The 27,908-nt window shown below is 39.9% G+C and overlaps 1 protein-coding gene across 7 annotated transcripts in view; it reads left to right on the top strand.

The window, feature by feature from the left end:
• Nucleotides 1–27,908, top strand: part of cadm1a (cell adhesion molecule 1a) — a 467,380-nt gene that overhangs the window by 406,054 nt on the left and 33,418 nt on the right. For 4 of the 7 annotated variants that reach the window (XM_042218278.1, XM_005916081.3, XM_005916080.3 and 1 more), the window contains 2 exons: nucleotides 5,148–5,237; nucleotides 19,324–19,356. The exons of 1 other annotated variant lie outside the window; for it this stretch is intronic. In XM_042218278.1, the coding sequence (XP_042074212.1) occupies nucleotides 5,148–5,237; nucleotides 19,324–19,356 (123 nt within the window). The remainder of the gene's footprint in view (nucleotides 1–5,147; nucleotides 5,238–19,323; nucleotides 19,357–27,908) is intronic. 2 more of the 7 variants (XM_042218280.1, XM_042218279.1) reach the window with 2 other exon arrangements.

The following is a 27,908-nucleotide window of genomic DNA, read 5'->3' as shown; positions in this document are numbered from 1 at the left end:
AATCAAACTTTACAGTTCAAAGAATTTTTATACACATTTACAACTTTGGAATCTGAAAAAAAGACAATTTAACAGTTGAATCAAGAACAGTTCCTGAAGAGGGCTTCAAAGAACAGACGAAAAAAGGAAAGGACTAACTAGATTACCTAAGAAAACAAAAAAATCAGTGATGCATTTATGCAGTGTTTTGGAAAAACAGAATGCAAGTAATTAGAGACAGCATCATACGAGGCCCCATCTGCAATCTTGTTTAGCTGCTAGAATTAGGCTAGAAATTTCTGAATTTAGTTTGGAAAATATTAACGTTTTACCTGTTGATCTACATTCCCGCTCTCACCTATGGCCAAAAGTTCTGAGTAGTAACCGAAAGAATGAGATCACCGATGCAAGTGGTGACAATGAGGTTCCTCTGAGGAGACGGAGTAGAACTTCTACTCCTCCACATCTAAAGGAACCAGCTCAGGTAGTTCGGCCATTTGACTCATGTGCCTCGTAGGGTGAGATGTTTCAGGCATTTCCTACCAGGAGGACGCCTAAAAGCAGGACCCAGGATGAGCTGGAGAGATTACAATTTGATGTCTATCTTGGGAACAAATTGGTGTTCCCACAGATGAGCTACAGGAGGAAAGGAAAAGGGAGGGTCTGGGGATTTAGACTGCTGTCCCTGGGACCCAGACCCAGATAAATGGAAATAAATGGACAGCAGTGCAGTATGCTATAAACTAGCCAGTGATTTACCACAGCCAGGGTGCTTGCCTGTACCTTCTGGCTGTAGCTCAGGAGGTAGGACAGGGCTCTACTAATTGGAAGGTTGGTGGTTCAATCCCTGGCTGCTCTAGTTTGCTTGGCATATATCATTGTGCAAGATCCAAACACCTAGTTTCTCTCTGATGAGTGTGAATGTTAGCTACAAAGTGCTTAAGTATATTAAAGTAAAAAGCACTTGTATAAATGGGTGAGTAAGGCATGTTGTATAAAGTGCTTAGAGTTGAGGTAGAGTAGAAAAATGCTATATAGGAAACAGTTCATTTACTTGGCAAAGATTAGTTTAATACATTTTAATTATTAATTAAGTAATCTGGAACATAGCGTGTGATGTCAGTAAAAGGATAGTTAAGCTCTTCTGCAAAAAAAAAGGTTAGGAATTACAAATACTCCACTGTTAAATACAATAAGTCTATATGAATGGTGGTACATAAATCAAACCATTGTCATTATGTAAAAAAACAGTACTGTTGTTTTATTAAAACCATTGCAAATTTAAATAGCTTTGCTGTCTACTATCAATCAGTCTTTGCTGCAGCTATTTCTTTCCCCCAATTTCTTATTGGTTGGTGATGTTATTGTGCAAATATAGGGCTCCTGTCTCATCTGGTGCTCACACAGAGTTCTTTAACTCACTGGCTTTAGCAGGAATGATTCCTGTCAGGCTGTGTCTCAGGGCTTCCTGCAGTCCTGCTCCTTTCGTTCAAACCAGAAACTGATTCATAAGCCTCATCAGTAAACAAGGCCCGGTGACTCAGCGGGAGGAAAAACACATTCAGCCTGTCACATTTGAAAGTCAATGAGCTCCAGCATTCTTTGATACATTGCACCAGCTAGCCACCAATAACGAGAGATGTAGTGTACGTTCAGACAGTCTCGCCAGTGTTCCTTTGAATCTTTTTTGTAATGCTAAGTTTTTAATGAGTTGTTGACACTGATGATCCCAAACATCTGCTGGACCCTCACAGTTCATGATGGGATAAAACCAATTAGACAGCACCACCTCCGAGCTGGAGTTTGTTGGCTCTCAAGCATGTGTGAAACTCATCAGTTCAAGCTTTGCATGCCAGCCGACTTCCCAATGGATCATTTCTCTCTCTCCCTTTGTCTGCTCATTGGTCTGTACAGTCTTTTGTATTATCAAGGTTGTCTTTAAATAACAGAACTGTGGATAGATTAAAACTCTAACGCGCATCAATAGAGTTCCAATACTAATCCCGATTACCTGGAGGCCTCAATTTGAATTGTCAATTTTGCTTCAGGAAGAGTTCTGAGGGGCTGCTTTGTATTTGAAATGCTTGATTCACTTTTAATTGAGTGCATAAAACAGATACTTTTGAAACCAACAACTGTGATTTTTATGAACTTGCTACGAACAGCTTCTGCCCTCAGGGAGGATTCCTTTTATATAATAAACAACCTCTGTACCCTTACGGAAGGCATCAGAAACAGCAGGGTAATGTTTATTATCATTTTAATGTATCTTTGGAATCTAAGCTTTTTAATTCAGGCTCATTTCATAGTAAAAAATATATGAGATCAAACATTAGACTTTGAACATTCAGTTCTGCAAATGTGATTTACTCAGCGGGAAAGTTACCCTAATGCAACTTTTTAATACAGTGTACCTTTTTTTCCCTACTGTATGTGGCTTTTTAAAATACTAATACAAGTAAACACTTTTTTGAAACTATTTCCATAAAAATACAGAAAACTCAATAAATGGACTAATTATTACATTCTGTGTATGGAAAAGGACCTCTTCTGCTTCTTTGTGTTATCTGTACACAACATATACATTAGAGTGCAAAAGTCTTGAGCTGCACCTCATTTGTTTATATTTTGCATTAACAGGGCCACACGTTTTTGTCATTTTTAAAGTGATCTTAAGCACAGATTTCTGGAGGTCTTTTGCTTTGCGCTGCCCTCTGACTCATGCAAGTATTAAAACAGGCACCAAACTCAAGGAATGAGCAAGTTTTTAGTCTACATATAACAGATAATTTAGCAAGGAACCAGTTTAGACACTTTGTTACTTGCAGCCTGTTGTAAAAAAAAAAAAAAAAACATGAGCTGGTTCCATTGGCTTCGTTTAATCTATGAAAAATGGCAATGATACCACAGTTTGAAGGGCATAAAATAATATTTGTGCCCCAGCAAGATGATTTGCAAAGGCTTAGTGGCAGAAGATTTCTCATATTGTCATAGCGAAGACATATCAGACCTAAAACACCATCTTTAGCAGATGAACAGTATCTGAAAGCTGTGCCCTTAAGAAAAAGAAAGAAAAATCTGTGAAGACCTGAGAGATGGAGCTTGTCCTTCAGTTGATCTGTCAGCTGTTCACCGAAGCCTCATTAGAAGTGGTCTCAATGGAAGGTTGGTTGTTACGAAGCCATTATTAAGAAAGGGAACTGGAGAGAAAAGGCTGAGGTATGCCAAATTTCACAAAAACTGGACTGAAAGTCAGTGGCAACAGGTCTTATGTTCTAAATTGATTTTTTTTTTTTTGTTAAATCAATGTATCCATGTAGCATCATCTTCAAAGCATCTGATTGGCATGGCAATGATCCAAAACACTAGCCAATACAGTTAATGAATTCCTGGTTAAAAAACAAAACAATGGGACAGTAAGCAGTCGATGGGACACTATGTGGTCCCCAAAAATGATTGAAACAGTTTAGGATCATCTGCACAGAGAACAGAGCAAAAGGCAGCCAACATCCAATGAAGAGCTTTGAATGTCCCTCTAGAAGCCCAGAGAACTATTCCTAAAGACTATTGAAAGAAATGACAAAGTTTCCCTAAGAGACTTGAGGCTGTGTTGAAGAATAAAGGCAGTCATAGCAAATCTTAACTCTCAAAGTGGTTCGACTTGCACAAACTCTGCTTGTGCCTTCAAGCTTTCTTCCATTCTTCAAAATATAAAAAAACAAATGTTGGCTCGAGACTTTTGCACAGTTCTGTATGTTGGTGTATTATCGTCAGTAGCTTTGACAAGAATTAAAAAAAAACTGGTCAGTCTATTTTTCAGTATTCAGTTTCCTGTCATGTATCTAGTACACAACTCTGTCCCAGTTACCAGTTGCAACGGTGTGCTATTATTTAGAGCAAATTAAAAGTAAACTAATAAAGAGTAAGAAAGTGTACTTGTTTTGCACAGGTTTCAGTTGCAGTAGGATCTCTATGTAGGAACATATCAAGCGCAGAAGTTTGCCAAAGATAAACACAAGCTTACTTTTTAAAAATAGTTTATGAAAATTCATTTCAGTAAATATAATTATAGCAGCATACATGTTCTATCAATTAAAGGTAAAAAAAAAGCACTATACAGTCCGTGCAACTGTTAAGCCGACCCTTCTTCTGTCTCCTTCACCTTTGTCTGCTTAACTTTCCTCTCCTTCCTCCTCTGTCCATAAACATTTCTTTCCAATCATTCTTATAACCCAATACTTCATTAAAGTGTAGACCAGCCTCCCTCCTTATCAACAGCCACAAATTACTTGTTTTTTCAGCACCTTTTAATAACCCCAACAGGTTTTTCAGCCCATTGCTAGGCAATCAGAGCGGCATGGGAGGTCTCTAACCAAGCAGCAATCCCAGTGGCTTCATATCAGTGCAGCCCTGCCACTCCAACAGGGAAAATGTCACTTTGATATCTCCCCCTGGTCATTGTCAGTGTGGGGAGTCTAACCCAGCTAATGAAGTAAAAGGGAAAAAGCTGTGGGAGGAAAAATGGTCTGTGGTCAAAATCTGTGTTCTCAACGGCCCTGCTTGATGCCTTTCATTTGTTTTATATGTGTGTGTTGTTAATCCCCTCCTTCTGTTTTTGTGCCGTGTCATTTATCGTTTGAATTTCTGCATCAATCTTTTGCTTTTTTTTGTTTTGGGCTAGTATCATCAGCAACTTTGTGCTCTTCTCCTCTGAGAAATTAAGAATGCACAGGCATATTTATTTGTCAAAACTCCTCACTGCATAACAATGACAGCATAAGTACAACCCCAGCACTTGTTACTCATTAGACATTTAATCACTTCTAACAAACATGTGCTTGCTATCTTTCATGTCATGGTGTAATGCCTGTGAATAGACATAAAAGAGAAGAGTTCCCAACAAGATCTTTGATCATCTCATTCGGGTGGGACGAGATGATCTGTTGAAGTATCATCATTGTGTCAACATATTTAATGCACTGCGATCCAGCTAATTTATCAGAGAGTCTGCCGCAGACCTTTAAATCACCCACACACGGTGGCACACAAAGAGCTGCTGGCCCGAGATAGTATCAGTAGTGTTCACAGTGACTTTATTTTATCTTCATGGCTTTTATACTTATTTGTTTCCCCGCTTTTGTTTGTCATGTATTTGTCCCCTCATCCAGATGCTCCCACCACTACCCCTAAATCCACCACAGCCACCACCACCACCACCATCATCACCACCACCATCTCCTACCCCGAAATAAATCAAGGTACAGTATCACCTTCACGCAACCTGTTTATCTCTGTGTGCTTATGATTGTGTGAGTGTCTGTGTGTGCGCTCATGTGCATGCATGCTGCCTTGCTCCCAGTGTGCTGGATCCTTCCCTGTGTATTCCCATTTTTATTCCACAGTGGCAGCTTTATTTAGTCATGATGTTTTTGTCTTTTACCAAGTTATACACTGAAGCCATCATTTAACAGCTAAAACTAATGAGTCTGGGGCTGCAACAGGTATGCACAATCCTCAAAGAAAATGCAGTATTAGGATGTTAATCTTGCGTGTTTTCTTGGCTGTCAGCTCGTCTTATATGATAAGGAGTTGAGCAATCAAACTAGGCACATAGGTTCCTATCTATGTCAGACTTTATGATGAGATCATGTTGCCTAGCAACCAACTAGCAGTGAGCTAAAATTAACCAATTTTGCCAAACCAATCAGGAGTTAAATAAGCCAAACATGGCACACAGGCACATCCTAAGCCCCCAAAGGTTCTTATCTATGTTAGATTTTATGATGAGATCATGTTGCCTAGCAACCAACTAGCAGTGAGCTAAAATTAACCAATTTTGCCAAACCAATCAGGAGTTAAATAAGCCAAACATGGCACGCAGGCACATCCTAAGCCCCCAAAGGTTCTTATCTATGTCAAACTTTATGGCGACATCGTGTTGCCTAGCAACCAACTAGCAGGGAGCTAAAATTAACCAATTTTGCCAAACCAATCAGGAGTTAAATAAGCCAAACTTGGCATACAGGGACATCTTGGGAATGTTCTTATTTACATGAGATATTATGACATCTTCATGTTGAATGGCAACCCATCATAACTCGGCTGTGAAAGCTGTTTGTTGTCGACCCAAATGCAAAGCATGGGAAGCAAAATGAGCATTTAATGCTAATCCATAATACAGGAACTTACTAAAGGATAACCTGAATGTAACCAAACTAAGAACAGAAGACTCAAAGAACAGAGCTAGTAATTAAACCACAAAAAATTATAACCCTATACACACCCTACACCTATACAGAAGCCCAGCCCAAGGAAAACCTAAAATAATGAACATCAAATAATAAGTAAAATGCAAACAGACCACTGGAAAGGAAATAATAAATAACACCATATACACTATATAAATCATAGTGCTAAATTTCAGAGGGAACAAAAGTTGAACATAAATCACAAAACCACTAACAATGAAGAACTAATCGAAAAATTGAAAACAAGGCTCCAAATCCCAGGGACCACGACACAACCGTGTAGCAATGTGCTAACATGACCCATTTTTCCCGAGATGATCAGGAGTTGAGCAACCACACTTGGCACATAGATACATCTTAGGCCCCTGAAGGTTCCTTTTTGTACCAAATATTACTGTCATCATGTTGCCTAGCAACCACCTATCAATAGACTAAAGCGACCCATTTTAGCAGTTATGCTCCGATATCACCTTATAAAAGCATTTTATTATTTCAATTTTACAACAACACAAATTTATACTGGCAAAAGTTGAATTATGCGTAATATCTTAAGATGCCGTCATGTTAGCTGGCAACCAAGTACGTTTTTACTTTTTTCTATGTGTAGTTATACCAGAAACACAGAGACGCCAGTACTGTAGCATGGGCATGCACTAGTAATAGTAGTGAGCTCCAAAAAATATCTGCACCATGGCCAAAACAGATGCTACGCTAGCTCACCCAGAGCTTCTATTCACCGATGAAGAAAGTGAGTTGCAGGGGGCTCGTGAAAGAAATAAGCAGATGTTGTTTTAGAGCCACATTTTGAAAATACAGTATTAATATGCTGTCTTTCTGAGAGCTTTAGTCAGGATGAGACCACGGCAGACTACACTTCGTTGTAATACAAAAGCATCAAGTTGATATGTTGCAATCCGATTTATACAAAAGAAAGAATATTTCCCACAATTTTATTCCCATCTGCAAAAAAGCAAATACTTAAAAAAAAATAGAACATCACAATGTGGCTTCTGTTGCCTTGTAATTTTCTGGTGCCATTTAAAAAAAGTGCATCTGATTGTGCCATTTTAAATCTTTCTCTGGCATTAAATAATTTATTCTTAGCAATTGCAGCCTAGAAATGGTAGGGTTGCAATCTGAGGCATTAACATGGCAAATTACAACTCATATACACAAATAAATGCACAAAAGCTCTTTGAAGGGCTGATTAACATAGAAACATTAAATAAAAAAGTAACAGAATTTAGACAACTTCAGCTATATTTTTACTTTGTAAGTATGTGTGCAAGTGAGTGGGTGAAGATGAGTTTTGATGTTCAAAGGACAAATAGTAGGCCAAGGTTTAGTACCTCATGTTGTTTTGTTGTCAGTGGAAGTAACCAGGTGGTCGTCGCTGCTTGTTGTTCCCAAATCGTTCTCAGCAGGGATTCAAAAGAAAAGCCAGGTGCGCAAAAACATGTTGGAAAAGAGTTAATTTTTCAAATTAGACTGCTGCACCACTGTACTTTGCACCATCACAGTAACGTGACACTTCACTATGGCATCAGCTTAATTGGTAAGATGTCAAGAGTTGGTGCAAGCAAACATCTATATGAAGCTGTGAATAATGGTACATAAATAGTGGGATTACTATGACAATTCTGTGAATTTGATGGTTCTGTAGCATTTACTCACTACAGACACACGAGTCGCCTTTTATTTGAAACTCATCTCTCTTTCAGGAAGTCAATTATAGATCATACTCTAGGTGGGTTGTGGAAAAAGGCGAACACTAGAGGTGAACAATAACTTGAACATGAGCAGTTGAAAATTAGACCCTTTTGAAATAAGCAAATTTTATCTCACTCTTTCAACAGCAGAACTCGAGGCTATTGTGACTATAAATCTCCAAAGGGTGCAGATAGAAAACATCACTTTATGCCTCGTCTCAGAAATCAGCCTGAGCTCCAAATGCAATCAAAGCCTCTCTGACAGACCGCTCAATTGGAACAAATCTCACAAGGCTGGCAGAAATCACAGGCATTGTGCTTGATTATGCCATCTGATTGGATTAAAGAGAATACCTATCTATGCAGGCTGATTGATAGCTCCTTTGCCTCAGATCAAGGAGTGTGGAGTCTGCTCTGGCCTGTTCTGATTATAGCAGTCCTGACTGATTCAAAGTGAGATCTGTGCTGCTTTGCAAAATAATTATGCTCCTGCTGTGAATAATAGATTTACTTTAAAGGTAAATAATAAGAACCGTAAAAAAATATTTTGCAACCTCTGCTTGCACAAAATGAGCAAATTAGTCAGTGAATTAAAAAAAAAAGTAGTAACCCAGGCCCTTAATTGCATCTTTGCTCAGTTCGGATCAGTCATGCTAAAACGACAGCTGGATGTAGCCATGCTTTCTTGTTTCTTCAAAAAGAGCATCTTGAAGAACATCATTAACTCTGTGATGCTGACTTTAGAGCTCATGCCACTGACGGTAATTTGTAAAGACTGTGGCTGTATGTTAAGGGACATCTCGCGAATTTGCGACTGATTAGAAGTCTCCCAATGGCAAGGAGGAATCACAGTAGGGCTGAAGCTGTCTCCCAGCTGTGGGCAAGAGTCACGGTACACTCTGGATAGGTTTCTGTGCTTTTGCAGGGGTAAACCAGACCATTCACCCTCAGATTCACACCTATGGCCTATTTAAAGTCACCAGTTAACCTTGGGCAGTGTTGGTCAAGTTCCTCTACATTTCACCTTTAAAAACTATTTACTTTGCCTTATTTGGTATCATTGTTTTCAGCACAACCTCACGTGTCTGAATTTACAGTTATGTTTTTATTTTGACATACTGTATTAACACAATTGATCTAAAATCAGACAAAAAACATAAAATCCAATTAGAAAAAAGTTATTTTTTACTGTAACAACCACAAATATGTTCAATGAATCACATTTCATGACTTTAAATGCAAATATTAATTGACAATTTTAAAATTATATGCACAAGTTTTGCAAACAATAAAGTTATTTGCAGCCATTTACCTTTTACCCCTTTTTTAAATAACCATTTCAAACTATTTACAGAACAATCAGCTGTTCTGCATTCAATAAGATGTCACACAAATTATTTGTGCCACTCCAAATATTTCTGTCCACTATAAAGGAGAACATCACAGCCTGATACCTGCAGGTCTGACAGCAGCAGGTGTATCACTCCTGTTTCTACCTGGAGACAGCAGTCGCCTCATTGTTCTGACACACAACACAAAACTATCCACAACACTACACACTAACTACACAACACAACACATTAACTACACACTCCAAACACACTAAACATCACAAATCTCTCACATCTCAAAACTCGCTCTCTCTCTTTTTCTGCTGTCTCTCTCTGTGTCTCTCGCTGTCACTCCTAAAACTTCCCCCTCTTCCTAAACAACCAAATGTCATGTTGCCATATCATTTTTTGATTGGTTGACATGGTGCATTTTTCCACCAACACGAAAGGGCGGGGTTTTGTTTTGTTTTGTTTTTTGTTTTTTTTTGCTCATAAGCAGAGAGTGCTTGCTAGCGCTGTCCTTAGACAGTAAACATGACGAAACTATTGAGGAAAAACAGGCGTATATATTGTTTATCATGACTCTGGTTTTACGTGGCCTATCAACACAAAAAAACTGGTATATATCAACTTGTTGCTTTGTCATCTTAAAGTGGTCATGTGATTGGCTTACCACGACTACTTTATTCTTCCTCAGTCAAACAGCAGCACTCATGCGATTGTTTTGCCCCAGGTGTTGTGCCAAAAAGTGATCATCTACCAGAAAGTGATTGCCGTCCGCGGGAGCTCACGCAGCTGCTTAAAGCTGTAGCACCCAGATTACTTACAGCTACTTCCGTGCAACTGATGCGGTAAGCTGAAGACAGCTTCAACCGTCTGTTTGTTGAAAAATAGTAACGTGACCGCACGGCATTTTCTTGTTAGTAACAGTAACGGCGTTGTAACGATAGGAATAGTAATTAGTTAGATTACTCATTACTGAAAAAAGTAACGCCATTAGTAACGCCGTTTCTTGTAACACTGTTATTCCCATCACTGACATTGGGTGCATGTGCGGGAAGAAATCGGAGAAGCCTGGCAGAAATGGGAAGAACATACAAACGTCACAGTGGGGACATTTTGGTGATTCGTCTGACAGCAACCTGTGTGGTGATTGCATGGACTACATTATGCTTATCGCAATCGTTTTGCTTTAAATCAGGTCACTTATTGATCTCCAGGTGAACTTACTTGATACAAGGAAGGGTAATAAGGAAACATCAAATATCTGCTTTTGTTGCACTGGGATCATTTAAGGGTTTGGGTTTGTTTTTTTTGGTTGACTGTTTGCATGTTGACAACCAGTTTGATTGCCTGATTTTTTTTGTGTCTTGTCCTCTTGAATAAGAAATTATTGAGAGATATGATATTGATTGGCAAAACTACACAGTCAAGATCAAAGTTGTATTAAACTAATGTCTAACTCTTTGAAAACTATAAATTTATTAAACAGCAAAATGCATTTCATTTTTCATCTTGGAGAAAATACAGCAATTTTCAATATAGTCAATATGCTGGGTAAGATTTTTATAATTAAATTCCAATTTATTTTCACTAGTCAGATGACCCCCGATGTGAGCAGGCACTTTGGCGACTGCCTTTGACAGGCAGCAACATTCAGCAGAACCAGGTTCAGGGAGGGGAAGTCATCTTAATCAGTCGGGGATGATTGGGGGGAGAAAAGGCACACTGTGGAAGAGAGCCAAAGATGAGTAATAACCAATGATTAAATGCAAAGTGATGTATAAACACAAAATACCTGCTCGGCTAAACTCAAGTCTACTTTCGGTTGTTTCAGTTTCGGTCATTTTCCATTACAACTGAGTATCACATACGTGGTTTGGAGTCATTACAGCAACGCAACAGAAAGTCTCGTGACGTCATTTGTATGCAACACAAGTGCATCACACCAAGGGAGGATGTCGAGGCGATTGTATACCCGCTGCTCAGTCCATGGACCACAATGTTGGGCTTCATAAATTGAGATTTTGATTTTCAAGGAGTCACTCTCATGAGCCATCAAGTGATGCCACTGGCTGGCCAATTGGTGGCATACAGTCTAGTCTGGTGATGTTACACTTTCAGACTGACTCAGATGGCTTGGGACCCTGGCCGAGTAGGTAGTAAAAAAGTACACGGGACAGGTTACAACCACCTTCTGAAAACTCTAAAACTGAGTCGAGCTGAGGGGAGTAGGAACAGGCTGGAAAAGGGCTAATACAGAGTGAAAAGAGGTGAGTGAAGAAGAAACACTCAGTGGATCATGGAAGGCAGCCTAAGAGAAAGTGAATGTATTGAACTATAAAATTAAGAAAGGTTATGCATGCTTATTATGAAAACTATATACAGTTTTTATACAATTTATAAATAAATATAACATTTATGGTGCAGGTGCATCTACGAGAGAGAATAAAGGGAGCTTTCACTGTTACCTTAGACTCTTAACAAAAGCAGGCTCAGCTGTGATCGCATCATGTTGGGTATTTATGGGTGTGTACATGATTCTAGTTCTCATTTTGCCTTCCACTTTAATGCCACCTCTTAATGAGAAGAAAGAATGTCTGGAGAAAATCACACCCTAAACAGACTCTCACTGAAAAAGAATTATGATCATTGACTGTCTCTGCAGTAAAAAAACAACAACAAAAAAATCTCTGTACAGTATATTGGCAAGTTATTTCAGTCCCCGGTGAGCAGAACTTACGTTGAGATGCGTGGGCTTCACCTGATAAAGCCAACCTCACGTCGGCAGGGCCAATATTTTCAGGTTGAAACAACCCACTTATAGTTTCTGCCAGATGTCCTCTCTTTGCTTTCAACTATCAGGGGCATTCCATTATTACTGTGTATATAGATTGAAGGCAGCAGACTCATATGGCCATAATACGCTCTGCCAGTTGATTTCATTTACCCACAGTGTGCCGCACAGATCAGAGACCCACTGCCAAATGAATCTATCAGAGTGGGATTGGATTTTTTTTTTATTTTTTTTTTTAGCAATTTCCCATTAGAAGGACAGAAAAGAGAACTTTAAAAAATCTGTTAGAGTCCCACCACATGGCTTTTAAGTGCTTGGCAGGGTTTAGAAAGTGACATGGGAAAATGACTAAATTACTGTTTTCACCACTAAATAAATTTCTAAATGGAGATATCTTGCTGACCAACTCCTGCAATTAGGATATAGTAGTCACATGTCATTTTTTATACTTATTAAACCCTTTTCAAGAACTGCTTCTTCTTTTTCAGTAACCTAACTTATTTTCTCTAATGCTTAGCTAGTTGTATTCTTATTGTCAGTGTCAGGGCAGAAGAAAGTTTTTACTTGAAAAGTAACTTTCACACTTTCCTCGGGTGCATTAGGTTCATAATAATAGTCACGGCCAAGAGAGATGAAAACTGACCTTAAAACCACAAATGTGCTGCTTTATTCAACATTATGATGTCTCCCATCAACAAACTACGGCTAATCTTTGCCTAATTCGATACAGCGACAAATGAATAATTGTTCCTAAGCCAGGAATGAGAAATATGCATAATAAATGTGTACCTACTGCAAATAAAACAATCAGGCGGCAGGGTAGCATTATTTTTAATTGATGAAAGACCGTAAACGGTGCTGACAACCAATTCATTTAACCCACACTATAAACAGAACATACAACAACACCGGCACGGGGAGGGAAAGGAAACAAACATTCATTACATTTGTCAGGGCCTTAAAATACATAAACACCATCTGGTGAAGTGACTTAGAAATTTTATGAATTTAGATGTGCCACCATCTATCCTAACCACTAACACATCCTTACATAGTAATGCACTGTCACATACTAATGTGTGGTATTGTTACCACTTTGTTCAGTTTGAGTTCCTATCCATTTTCAAATTGGAGCCAGCCAGCTATAACTAATTTGATTAAGGTCAATAGCAACACAATAATTGACGTCATGTGATATTAGAGCGCCTCAGTGGAATTATAGTGCTCAGTATCATTGAAAACAGCAGTCAGGAGCCCAACATGGCTTCTTAATGCGAGAGTATATTGTCTTTTAGAGGTATTACTGCATTTTATAGTGACCACAAGGAGATGAAGGTTGTAAAGCAGGGCCAGGAGGTAATCAGGTTGCCACAATATCTGAAAAGTATCACCAGCAAACAGTTTTGCAGCCTTTCATATTGCAGCTCCTAAAATAAATGCACGAATTATGTCAATAAATCCTGTATTTCTATTACTGAATTAGTGGTTTTTGTCTAACAGTATTAGATCGAAGCACCTGGGTTTTTTAATCCAGAACCTATAGCCGTGCTATGACATACAGTGCATGGACATAGGTATGTGAAACGAGATGTAAAGAGAGGGGCAGATCTAACTGAATGGCCTGTCAATCACTCGTTTTTAGCCATAGAGCGTATCCTGAATCATCATGCTTTGTAAAACTTGGAATGACCATAATTTACAAAGTAAACTTACTTAGAGAAGATTCATGGATGAAGTGAAGGAGGGTTAGTGTGACGGAAGAGGGTAATGGAGAACGGAGGATAAGCCACTGCAGCGAGACTAAACTTAAATGGTAAATGAACTGGTTTTTACCTAAATATTGATCCCATAAACTCATGAGAAGCCTTTACTGAGGACAGATCAGACTGGCATTTACCAGAGACTAAAGGACAGGAAGTCGTGGTTCAAACTACAGACAATGCCCCCAGTTGCCATTTCAAATAAAAAGCAGGTTTAAGACATTCGAACATTAGCCTCACTTTTCAGACCTGCAAACTACTTACTGTCTGCATAGCCCATATCATGCTAGAATTCAATAATACTACAATAATACATAGAGAGAGAAAAAACTAACAATCATATGACCCCCTATGAGCAAGCACTTTGGTGACAGTGGGAAGGAAAAACTCGCTTTTAACAGGAAGAAACCTCCGGCAGAACCAGGCTCGGGGAGGGGCGGGGCCATCTGCTGCGACCGGTTGGGGTGAGAGAAGGAAGACAGAATAAAGACATGCTGTGGAAGAGAGACAGAGATCAATAACAAGTGTGATTCAATGCAGAGAGGTCTGTTAACACATAGTGAGTGAGAAAGGTTTATCCCTAAAAACATTTATTGTAATGCACTTTCACTACTGGGTTAAATTTGTGTCTGTTCCAAGAAGAAAAAAAAACAAGTGACCAGAAACTTAAAAAAATAAATAATAAAGATCACTATAATACGATTGCACCTCAAACTGACTTTGAAAAGAATTTCCTCCTGGATTTTCCGTTGTTCTCCAGCATTCAACTGTTATTACAGAGCAAAATCTTTTGTTGAAAAGAAAGAGATACAAGTTTCTCTATCAGCAGCGCTCCACGGGGGACGGAAAAGTCTGGGAAATATAGGAAATCACAAACTAAAGCCAGAGTAGAGAAGCCAGGTCAGTGGATCCAACAAAAAAGTAATCTAACAGCCAGCGGGGACACCCAGCAGCATGTTGGCATTTTTCTGTACTGCAGGGTTCCCCCTAATGCATTTCTACCAATATAATTATGATTGGCACGCAGTTATCTCTGCATGTTGAGCTGGATTTTGTGTCACAGTAAGTCACCAAAGGGCTTGTGGGAATCATGACAACTAGTCATGAAGCCATGTCCTCACCATGTCTCTGAATGTCAGCGAGGACAGTGCCGATGTCTCAGTTGACCTGAAGCTAGAGATGGTGAAAGAGGGCTGCTGGAAAGAGAGGCTGTTCAAAAATGTACAGGCAATCACTCTGCAGCAGACATACTGAATGGTCCCACATGGTTACCACCCACAGTGTAATGAGGGTTAGCAGGTCAGGCTGCCTTTCTGTTGACTGAGGCTTGCAGCGACACAGGCTTCATTTTACATTTGGATGCCAGTGAACACCAGTGCATAAATCTCTTCTCCGGTGGCAGAGATGTTTTGAAAAGAGGCTATTATCATCTTTTGATCTAACCCTTCATAAGATGTGCTCTGATCTGCTGCTGTTGCTATTATACTGGAATGTATAAAATGAAAATAGTCGAGCCAGTCATTTCCCTATTTCCTCCTACTATACAAATACTTTTCCCCCCTGTGCTCTCTCATAGACTCATGAAATGTCACCAGTCAATTAAAAAAATGGGATCATATTCTACAACTCCTTGTTTCTTTCTGTTTTAGGAAAATATAAGGCAGATAATAGTACAGCAGACCTGCCTCCACCTTCTGGTCCTCATAAACATTTTTTTAAAGAAATGAAAAGTCAGCGTAGTGTGACATTTGATTTGGTTTTATTGTTAAGAAACTGTTCATAACAGGTGTAGTCACCACCATAAATACAGAAACCTTAAATAGAAAATTACTCCCTGCTTCTGGGGGCTGCAGCCATGTAGAACATTTACCAAATAGACTGCTGTGAGAGAGACGCTGTAAGGCTGAGATATGCCATTTAAAAGATCCTAAGGACAAATCTGTCCTCTCTGTTGGCTTTAAAAGAGACAAACTGGGAGACACTTGAGTCAAATGTGTTGCTGGATGGAAGAATGCAACAGTCAGCTGTTAGGAGACATGCATCTTCACTCACTATCATAGTAAATATGTAGGTTCATTTATGCTGTCTTTCTTCTCCGTGTCAGAGCCTGGATTTGGATTTTGAATTTCTCCAACAACAGTCAGCAAAAATGCTTCTGTGACACTTACCAGAGTCTAAAAAGGTGTTCCAGAAGCCACCGTAGATGATCAGAGTACGAGGCATCAGGCATTTAAACCTGAGTCTTTACCAACAACAGACTGATTCTGGAAAAAGTTTGAATCAGCTTATGTCCTCTGCTTCTCAGCCGCCTGTTTTTGCTAAATAAAATAAACTCACTGGTCCCTGAAAATAACCATGTCTTAAGATTGCCAACATTTTCCACTACCAGAGATTTTTGCAGCTGTCTACCTGTATGACATTTTACCTAAAATGAGCATTTTTCAGACCTTCTTCGTGCCTATTTTGAGATGCCAGCATTTCCAGAGAGATTTGCACTGCATTTTTATAAAAAAAACCAAAAAAAAAAAAACCACCCTGCAATAATACTTACACACACTAAGCTATTTAAACTTTTACCTATCTCCATGTGAATGTGACTCAAACACCATAAATATCAGAGCGTATAATGTGTAAGTTTACAGGGGTTTTTTGCCCCTACAACACTATACATAATGTGATAAGCATGATATTTGTTCACTGCTCTGGCGAGACGAACAGACGCTGTTGCTGATAATGCAGACACTCCTGACTGAGCCGTAAATACAGACGCAATGTGGTGACTGCAATTCAGAAAAGATTTTCAAATTCATTTTTGAGCACAGCCACCACTTTTAAAACAAATTTGATCAAATGTGACTGCTGATCGTGTACTTGTCTCTTTCCATTATCCAGATAGGAGCTTGGCCTTGTTAGCCTGAAAAAACTGCCAAGTAGCACGACTTGCTTCGTGAAAGACTTTTCTAAGGTCTGCTAATACTTGTCAACAATCCTTTTGGAACTCAGACAACATCAAAATAACTATTGTGCAACTGTAAATACCACTGCCCAAACACTCACAATTAGTGAAATAGGATCCTGCTTGTCATATTTATGCCAGGGTATTGTTTTATACCTCCTAATTCCTGTGGAAAGCAGTGTCATTCTGTCAACATATAACAGTGTAAACCTAATTGTCACTTCAGAACTAATACAGCATCCTTTTGGTATGACAGGATTCTGTAATCAGGATCAAGCAAGTTTATTGTGTGGGGATTTTACGCTTTCGTTTGTTTGTTTGCGGCACAAAATGAGATAGCTGGGTAATGCACGTCCACATTTAACAGTCTACCTTACTAATCTGGCTCAAAGAATTTCTCTATATACAGCATCCAACTGCAAAAAAGCACTATTTTGGTCACTTCTGTGGCTCATACTAAGGGCTGTAACTTCACCAAATATGCATTGTCAGTCTAATCCCTGGCCCAGGGCGTTATTTAGCACTGACATGTCTCAACTACTCAAGGAGAACGGATCCTTTTAGACTTCAGTAACTCTAAGACGGACTCACCTTGTGAAATTGCTCCCTGTATCATAGCTTCTGGCAGCAGAGGTGAGGTGTGGCATTGGTCTATTGTTCCCTGCACATTAGCACCGAGCACAAATCTCTAACTTGCAATAACATCTATCTGCATCAACGCCTTACAGGCCCTGTCACATGTCCCTGCAGAGAGAAAAGACCAAGGAATTGGAAGTGACACACGGGAACAAAACTGTCCTGCTTCAGAATAATCGGCTTTTCATAGTCAAGGAGGGCCTAAACTTTATTGTAGGGTTACTTCCACCACACGAGCACTTCATATGCGGATCATTCGCAGAGCGGATACGGAGTAGAACTTATCTTTTGATTGGCTACACCTGCGACGGACCTCTATAGTCGAAGTGAGACACAGAATGCACATAATTTCATTGATTATTATAAACGGCCAGTGTCTCAGGACGCTCTCTACAAATGGTCCACATGTACAGTAGTATGTTAGACATAGAGAAGAGGTTAGGGGTACGTTCTGAAATCAAAACCCAAAAATAATATACGAGTAAGACTACAAATCTTCTCAAATGTAACACACTGAACCTTTTAAAACACACTGCAGTTGACATAGTTAAAGACATGTAACTGGTAGTTTAAATGAGAGTGAACTGTTTGTTTTCGTCTCACCAATTATACAGTGGGGTGTAGCAGTCTGCTGTGTGCACTGAAGCTACACCAGCTTTGGCTGTGATTTGTCTCTGTTTTACACATTGGTCTAATGTAAAAGCAACCTAATCAAAGCAGCCAGCGTTGCTAAATGCACTGAGTTGATGGATCTCAAATGGCTTAAGTCATTGAAATATTATAAATCTCCAGCTATCAACTAAACTTAATAAGCCATGTGAAATGTCTGTATTTACTTAACCAAGAGCTACGCATAATATACACTGTAAATATAATTTTCCTGTGAAATTCTATTAGTTACCATGATGCCACCACATTTTTCGAAGTTGGATAATGCAGATAATGTTCAAATTTGATAACGTTTTTTCCTCTCGAGCTACAGTGCTGCTGACCAAAATGGTGAAGTAGTCATGCTTGATAGCAAACGCTGCACAGCAGGGCAGGTGTAACATCTATTGAGACAGCACTTGTCAGTTTATCTAACAGCATCTGAAATCCTCTGACGGCAGACTCAAGGATGTGCAGCAGCTGATAATTTATGTAGCGTTTTCCACAAAAAGAAGAAAAAAACTGCAAGCTGACACTCATCAGTCCAAGTTTTACACAGTCCCGGTCAAGATCCTTTTAGCTGGATTTACTAGTAGTGGAGCTAAAATGTAAGGTCGCCACTCTCTCGAATACCAACTACAGGAAAGTGCATTTAAATTTAAAACCTGGTGTTGAAAAAGCCTAAAGTGATAAGAGTTGGCTGGTGATAATTTGGCTGCTGTATCTCATTCAATGCAGAGTTATTTCAGCAATGAATTCTGTTACTTTGTTTCTGCTTTACTTAACTATTTGCCATATGAAACATTGCCTTCATAAAGTGCTGGTGAAATGTTTTCCAAGTCACAAACTGATACATCAAGACGGCTGCACAATTATTTCCCCTCGATAGTCTTTCATTTCTGCACACCAAAGCTGCCAACAGCACACGATAATAGTCTCTTCCATATCTCCTCGAGCAGTAGCCACACTCCCCTCTGAGTCGAATGTCCAGTGTGTGCAGTGCAAAGTGTATTTTTGTGTGTGAATGCAAGCCCGTGTTTATCTCTGCACTGCCTTTGGTTCCCTTTGATTTCCCTTAAGTCTTATGTCTTTTGTCATGTTCTGGTCTTCTGAATGCTTGCTTATGGGTGTCATTTGTTTTCTCCCCCTGCCCTGCTCCCTCCCTGCCTCCCCCACCCCAATTCTTCTTTATTTGCATGCTGTTCCTCCTGTTCCACACCTCCCTCCACAACTGCCATGTCCTCTCCTTGTGTGCTCAGACACTGCGCCCAGCACTGAACCTGCAGCTCATGGTTGGTATCTCTACTTTCCTCCTTATGTCTCTCTTGCTCTCTCTTTTTTTTTTAAACTTGTATATTTGTCTTTGCAGCATGCCTGCTTTTACTGTTACACAACAGACATTATTGTGCCAGGCTGCCCAGCCTGGAAATGTCAGCTTTGTGCTGTGTGTCAGGTTTATGTTGGCCATACTGAAGCAGGTACCAGTCAGGCTGCATTTTACTTTAATTGCAGTTATGCTGTCAAATATATATAAAAACCCTTCTAATTCTTCTTACTTCAGCTGCACTTGCAAAATGGTTTCACCAACTAACCAATTACAGTGTTTCCCTGAAGGTGCCACAGAGGAATATCACCCACACTGAGGCCAGGGCTGATTATATCTGCAGCATTAGATGATGCTGTGTGTTGGGGCAAAAATAGACCTAATTTAGTTGTTTTCATTTACTTGAATGAAGATGATACACATCATTTTCCAATTTCACCTAATTTGCAGCCTTTTTTCATAATTTTGTGGCTCCAGTTTGATAATTTGTGGGACCAAATTCATGAAGGCGTTATCACGAGCTTTCTGTTAAGCATGTGTTCGTTTTGCAGAAATTTGAATCGCACTTCACAGACTTCTAATGACCATCTTAGAGGGCTGAAGAACAAAAAAAAGAGCAGCAGGCCTCTGCTGACCTGTTTATGGTAATTAAGTTTGTTGAATAATTTTATGATGGTTTCAGTCAAACTGAAAATGAGTCAATAAGACAAACAGCTGTTAAAATGTTGTCAAACCAACATTTCTTTTCTGTTTGCAACAGCATATTTGTATGAAACACATACGGTACTGTGCAAAAGTCTTGACTCACTGCTTATTTCTTTACACAAGCATGAAAGTCAATATTTGGTATGACCACCAGGAATAGTTTTCCAGTCTTCTTTGTTTGGGATCATTGTCCGGCAGAAAAAAGACGTGGCTCCCGCTGAGACACTTTCCAGATGGTGTTGCACAGTGTATCAAAATCTGACGGTACTTTTATGCATTCACAATTCCATCAGTTTTGACAAGATCTCCTCCACCAGACTATGACAGAGCCTCCACCGTGTTTCCCAGATGGCTGTAGACACTCACAGCCATCTCTAACCTCTCTCCTGACCACTTCCATATGTAATGTCAGTTTGAACCAGAAATTTCCAATTTGGGTTCATCACTCCAATGCCACTGATTTTCACTCCATGTCTTCTGTAAACTGGCATCCCTCAGCCTTTTCTGCCTGTTTTTTTTCCCCTAAGAATGGCTTCTTGACAGGCTCCCTTCCACTGAGACATTTTCTGATGGCTTCAGTGAAACGGAGATGGATCAGCTGAAGAGCCAGATGCATCTCTTACATCCTGTGTCAGGTCTTTCTTTGATGTATTCCCTATTTTTAAAGGGAATAACTTTCAGATGCTGTTTGTCTGCAGTAGATAGCTTGTCAAGTTTCCTCAGATTTTGTTTAACGACACACTGCACGCCATGCTGGGATTATGACAATATTTCAGCTAATAATTATTTGGGAATCAACTTGTTGGTGCTGATTTATGCCTGCCAAACTCTGTTGTCTTTGGCCTTTTGCATAGATTCTACAAAAGAATGCAAACAAATTAATGCTGTCAGCGTTAATCTTGCTAAAATGACGTTAACCGCATTAAGGCAGCAAATTTTGTTAGCGAGTTAGCGCAGATCGCCCCGTGCGTGGGGATGCACGGCCCTAACGCTTTAACGAGCTAACCGCGCTGACACTGTGCAGCCCCACGCACGGGGCGATCCGCGATAACTCGCTAACGGAGATTTAATGCGGTTATGGCGTTAATGTCATTTTAACAAGATTAACGCTGACAGCGCTAGAAAATGTGTTTTTGTTATTTTAGGCTCAAAGTTTGAAATTGTTTAAAGAGACAAGTTAAACTGGCTCTTTGCTGAGTTATCTGTTGTGTTTAAAGACTAAACAAGTTAATTCCTTGAGTGCGGTGCTAGTCTTCTGCATGAATGATTATGTTAAATGCCTTAAAAAACAAGAACAACATTCCTGTTAAAATGCCTTGTTACAAGGACTGGACTGAAAAGTGAAGAAGCAGCCAATGTTCAATGAAAGACCTCCAGAAGCTTGGAGATTAAACACGCAAGACCATTTCTAAACAATGACAAGAAAGTCTGTTTCCTTATATGATGGAATGAATTGTGGTTCAAGAGTTTTTCACTGTAAGAAGTGTTAAGTTGAATCAGTGCAGCGGTATCAGTATGAATATTATAGTAACTGTATTCAAATTAAGAAGGGGATTTCTTACATAAAGGCAGCCATATTGGATGAGGCATTCAAAGATCCGTTCTTGCCTGCAGTGGTCGATAATCCAGCAGCTGTCAGACAGGAGGTTTTCAGGAAAATATTGATTTAATTTTCATGAGTGTTGGGTCAGGGGTCGAAAGGTCAGAACTCTGTGTTGAACTAATCCAAACTTTATATCCCAAAGGGAGTTATGACCAGATTTCCTGTATTGGTTTGTGCCAAGTAACAACCTACAACATACAGGGGGAAAAAAAGGAATTTCACCTTTAGCTGTAATTCTAAACGTTTCTGGGAGAACTTGACGAATTTAATTACTATCGTTTGTTATTTTGATGTATTGCACACCCCAAAGGAAGCAGAGGCTAATCTATATCAGAGCTGGTGCTCTTTTATGTTTCAGTTATGGATTTAATTAGTGAAAAGTAGGCCGACTGTCGGATTTCGCCACATCTGAATGCATAGTCATTGACATCAAGGTCTATAATTGCTTAACATTCTGCATTAATCGCGATATCTCACATATTTTTGTAAAATGTTGTCTAATGTGACCATGATGTAGTCAGATTTTTCCAGGTGGGATTGGGGGAAGATGAAGAGCCTCCCGACTCGTTGGTGTCCTCTCTCAGCAGCAGTGAGGTCTGCTTCCTCTGTATGATGCTGAACACTTGTGTTGAAGAGACCACAGATGCTTTGTCCTCCTTTTTCAAAGATGTGTTTTTAACATTTATGAGTTTTTGAATGGTTGCCCCAGATGTTCATCCGAGACCGCAGTCAGTTTTTAGATGTTTGCAATTAACTGCAGTAGTGCATCATTAATATAAGATTTGTTTACTGGTAGTTTTACATTAAGCATTAAAAATCACTTCAGCAGCTTCAATTTAGTCATTTTTCTGATTTAAAATAAATGAACAGAGGAGTCTAAAATTATCAATGTGTATGAATTTTAAGTTTAAGCAGAGGTCAAAAGTTTCCTCCAATATTTATTCCTTCTCACAAGCCTGAAATAAAAGAAACCACCCTGTAAATGATCTGCATGGATTCCTGCCTAACCTCGAAAATCTTTTTTTTAATGTAAGTTAAGTTTTTAAGTATATTTTTCAGCAAGTGAAATATATGTATATATATAAATGTACCAAGGAGATGCCACCACTGCTGTTGCATGCAAAGGCGAGAGGACTGAGTGGGCTGAGGTCTCTGTCCAGACAAGTGAAGTCCTAGAAACAGCTCTCAAACTCAGGGTCATGGGGAGGGTGAGAGGGATAAACAACAGTTTATGCTCACATTTACACCTAAGGCCACTTTAGAAACACCAGTGATCCCTAACATGTACTGTATGTCTGTGGACAGTGGGATAAACCCACTCAGAGAGAACCCACACAGGCACAAGGAGAACATGCTAACTAACCTAGCCCAAGCTGTGAGACCATCACTGTGCCGCCCCTAAAGTTTAATCACTTGTTTTTAAATTAGATTTCACTGCTGATTCTCTAGTTTTTATCTCCAGGCGACCGTTAAAATGAAACTTTATTTAGGTAATGCTTCAAAATAATTGCCCAAAAACATGGCAAGGGCCATTTCAAGATGGCAGCCAAGTGGCGAGGCACGCTTTACGCCTTCGGCTGATCCAGTATGCCACAAGAGTGCTAACGGGCACTAGACAGAGCGATCATATTTCACCCATATTGGCTTTTTGTCAAATCTAGAATTGAATTTAAAATCATTCTTCTAGCATAAAGGTCTGGAATGAGCAAAAAACCCAGCTATTATTGGACCAGAGAAATTCACTCGCAGACTGCAGGTTCTCAGAGTTTCCAAAGACGGAACAGAAGGCTTCTTCACTGTGGAACCGGCTCCCAGTTTAGGAGAAAGATACCCTCTGTAGTTCTAAGATTAGGTTTAAAATTTTCCTTTTTGATAAAGCTTACATTTAGAGCTAGATATGAGCATTTGTTCTTCACTCCCTCCTCTTCCTGTTAAAACAGGGTTCTTCTTTCCCCCAGTCACCAAGTGCTGCTTGAAGGAGATTATCTGATTGTCAGAGTTCTCAAGGGTTATCTTTCCTAAAGTGACTTTAGGCATTTGAAGGCATCTGAATTGGCACTGTATAAATAAACTGTTTAAAATTTAATTGAACCGACTCTGTATTTTTATGCCTTGAAGATATCTCAGGGGCTCTCCATTTAAAATTGGAAGCCCGGTATGTACTAGTAGCATTCATATTGCATGACAAAAGTTTTCTGTTGCTGCTGCTGAGCATTACTTCTGTATCTCCCAAAGAACTTTAAGCTTACCATCAATTCTGCTGTGCGGTGCTTACAGCACCTGAAAATGCTCCCCTCATCTTTGCAGAGCTTTCAGTTCATTGTTTAGCTGTCACACCTGCAACTGTAACTGTTTTTGGTTCACTCTCAGCACTCTTGCCCACTGCAGCAGCAGGCAGAGTGTTTCTTTTGTTTTTTTTTTTAAGGAAAAAAGCTCTAAAAATACACTGTAGCAGCTAGCTGGTGAACAGAGCGAAAGAGTCTGAGGATCCCCTCAAGCTGGTATATACTAAATATAGAGACACAAAAGTTATATGTCAAATTATAATTTTTTTCGTTTTTAAAGGTAAAACCAGGTGAAACCGAGGACATTGTGTGTTTTGCAATGAGACTAGCCCAGTTCAGCATTTAGCTGGAGGTATTTGTTGTATCCATATTAGTCTTGTTCAGATGAATGCTCCTGAGGATCACATTTTTTGTGCCTCTGCAAAATCCCAAATTAAACCCTCTGCTTGCTTGTGTTTTTTCTACCTTACAACTCTTCAACAGTTCAAAACTCTGACCGATTTAATTTGCTAATTAATGCTAGCTAGCTAACCACCCATGTGGGTGTCCAATGTATTTTTAATGCACGTCGGAAAACAGTGATTCGCTTTAAAATGACGTGAATTTCAGTGACTATAGAAACTGATGAGTCAGCAAATGCAGATAATAACAGCGACGATGAATCTCCAGGAGACAGCGTTACAGTAGGCTATAAATAATAAAATTGAAATGAAATAACAGCCAAATGTAGTCTAGCTGTTGCATAATTTTCTTCTCTTTACTTATCAAAAGATAAATTTCACCAAGGCCTGATGCAGCTGTAAACTCAGCTTCATCTTTTGAAAAAAAAAAAAGGAAAGAAAAATTGGATAAGCTTGATATAATTAAGCCCCATTCAGCTGCATTTACAATGTTGAATATCATTCATATTTTTCACTAAACGGATATATGAAAGGTTGAACTAGTCTTTTACGCTCCACATTGTTGATAGTTTGCATGTGTGTGTGTTTGCGTGCGAGTGAATGAGAGATGAATTGTAAGACACTTGTGGAGAAGTGCTATGTGAATGCATCCAGCTGGCAAACGAGACACCAGGTTACTGCGAGAAAGGGAGGAAATTAGAGCGTCCACAGAGCCTGCAGCTACTGCACAACCTGTACCTATTGGCCATTGTTTATTTCTGTGCTTCATCTGTCATCAAAAATCACTCAACCTCCCCTCTATGACCCCAGTAATAAAAATGAGTGACACATTGCTTTATTGCCATAAACACACCCCGTGTTGCAGGTGTGCATACAAAAACCGAAGCGTGGAAAAGGCAAGGATAGTTTTGTACATTTATAGGCAGGTTGTAGGGCCAGGTAGGCTATGCTCTGTCTGAGCAGGACTAGCCCCTCTTTATGTAGGACTTCACAGGACGAATATGTCTTGTCCCTCGTGTTGAGACAGCGTTGCACCTTTTTATTGGTTCTCAAATTGTTATAGTGCAGGACAGACCGTTTTAGAAAGTCTGGCTTGTATCCAGAGAAGCAGAGAAGGCCATCATCTTGGGTCAAGTGCAGATTAACCTGTCACAGTCTTTTGCAGCTTCCGCTACATCCAGCGGGGAAAATTACGAGTCACCACGGAGCCACAGGCTATGCAGATTTAAGCAGAGTGTGATGGAAGCTAACACAAAGAAAAAGAAATGCAGCGACTGTACTCTTGAAGGCCGATGGAAGGTGATTCTTTTTTTCCCCACCAGTTATGTTTTTTTAGTTTCGCACGTGGACGAACGTGACATAAAGAAGCATGTGATCAAACAGACATCTGCCAATCTGTTAGCAAGGGAATTCAAGTTTTTTTTTCTTTGCCTTCACGTGCTAAACATCAAACATGCTTATGTGTGTTTCGGGTGTAAGTTTGACTTACGTGCTACTACTGAGAGTCCTAAGAGTCCTATATTTCGTTTCTTGGCATCTGGTCGGCGTAGCCTTTAGCCTAACAGCTGCAACTTGAGCTTTTGTTAAGAATAACTTCATCTGGACAAATAAGCTGAACCTGGCCTGCATGACTCACACAGCATGCTCAAATTTACAGGTTTGTTAAATATTGTCAACACTGCTAAATCACTTTCTTTGCATCGCTAAATCACTTCAGAAAGCCAAGTGAAACGCACTTGTTGCTCCCTTCAAGCGCTCCCTCCAAAATCAAGAATTTTGGTGACTCCTAGTAACACGATAAAAAAAAAAGTGATAATTCATGCTCATATTTCCAGGCGTAGTTTGTAACACCAAGTCAGACCCTGCTTTCTAACAGCCTCTGACTCTGTCCGCACTGACCGCCTCACTCCTTACAACCTCTCAAATGCAGTTGCCATGGCGATGTCCCGCTTTTCGTGACTGAAAGAGAAAGGAAGCCGAGACACTGCTGAACTGGAAGGCTCTTCCCAAGATTGTCCATTTCCCTGTAAAATGGGCTAGGTACAGGGGAGGAGGCGTGGAGTGCAGGAGGGAACAAATTAAACATGCAGCAGAGAACAGAAGAGGCTTTGAGATGAGCTACCAGTGGACTGGAGAAGTGGGTGTTGAAACGTTTTGTTCTTATAAATTAAGCTTTAGCTGAGAAATGAGAGAGCCAGGAACTGGAAAAACTCAGACATAATGACTGACTTTATTATGCATGTGGATAAACTCGGCTGCACTTCTGGCTCTGCGAAGTTGTTGTGGTAAGAAGTCATTTCACTCGTGAGACCCGCAGAGTTGGAGCCGCTCATGTGAAACAAAAACTATAAAAAGAGTTATATAAAGACTTGACTAAAGTGATACCAACTCATTTTGCAGGACAGCACAAAGAATTTCAAAGCTCCAACCAAAATTCTGTTCGAGCAAAAGAAACGGCTCCATAAACAACAGCGGAGTTCAGTCGGGTTTGAAGCAAACTTGATGGATATTTTAGAGTCCAAACACAATCATACATGATTATATTCGCGGTTCATTCACATTTCTGAGGGTGTATAATGAAAAGAGGTTTATTCATCTCCTTCATGGCCACTTTTTCCCTCAAAGTGAGCAAAGTAATTGATTTATTTAAATATATTTTCCAGAATTGCACCCATGGATGCCACATTTAAAAACCGGTCCGTTTCTTTCTGGAGGATTTCTTTTCATCATGTAACCTGCATGAGGTAAATCAACTCTGCGCGTGCAGTTTGTTTCTTAGAAATGCACAAAAGCTGCCGACAGTTCAGAGGCAGCTTTTTGCTGTTAGATGTTCCAGCAGCATTTCTTCTTCTCATCTCACTTCCATCTCCTCACTCTTAATGAAAGGGCATGCTGGTGGAGGATGTCAGTTGCTTTTGCTGATGGCTAGGTGCACTCACTAATTTCCAATCCGGAGAGGTGAGCACGTCTGGAAAGGACACACCTGCCAACACGGCTGTCAGCAAGCATGTGAGAGTAGTGGGATAATTGAGCTGCGCTCAGAGACCTAATAGTGGAGAGGAATACAGCAGTATAATGGCCACTCTGCTCACAGTGGGATTGCAGCGGGTGAACCAGAGAACTTTTCTCTTTAATCCAAGGACTAAGCTGTCACATTTGAATGTCATTAAAGAGACAAGGCATTCATTAAATGACAAGGACACGGTGTGCCAGATTACTCGGGTACTGATGTCCAACAAATGTAGTGATTGTGACTTCAGAATTTGATCGCTACAGTATCCGGCAGCTAGCTGTGGGAATTCTTTTCCTTAAAGAGCGGCTTCTGTCTGCTGCGCGTTTGATCCGCGGGCTCCACGTGTGCCGCGTGTATGTTCGTTTGTCGTGAACGTGGAAATCATTTGGACAGACATGTGTATTAAACTCTGGCAGAATTCCAAATCTTTTGACATGAGGAACAGGTCGGTGCAAAGCTCAGACAGCCGCGCACAGATGATCTTGGGTTGACTGACTATCAAAGCCACAGATG

This window comes from Haplochromis burtoni, unplaced genomic scaffold (assembly GCF_018398535.1).
Source record: "Haplochromis burtoni strain Fernald_Lab_line unplaced genomic scaffold, NCSU_Asbu1 Contig_17, whole genome shotgun sequence".
Lineage (NCBI taxonomy): Eukaryota > Metazoa > Chordata > Actinopteri > Cichliformes > Cichlidae > Haplochromis > Haplochromis burtoni.
The sequence above is the reverse complement of the archived record's forward strand: the minus strand, read 5'-3'. Positions and strand labels throughout refer to the sequence as shown.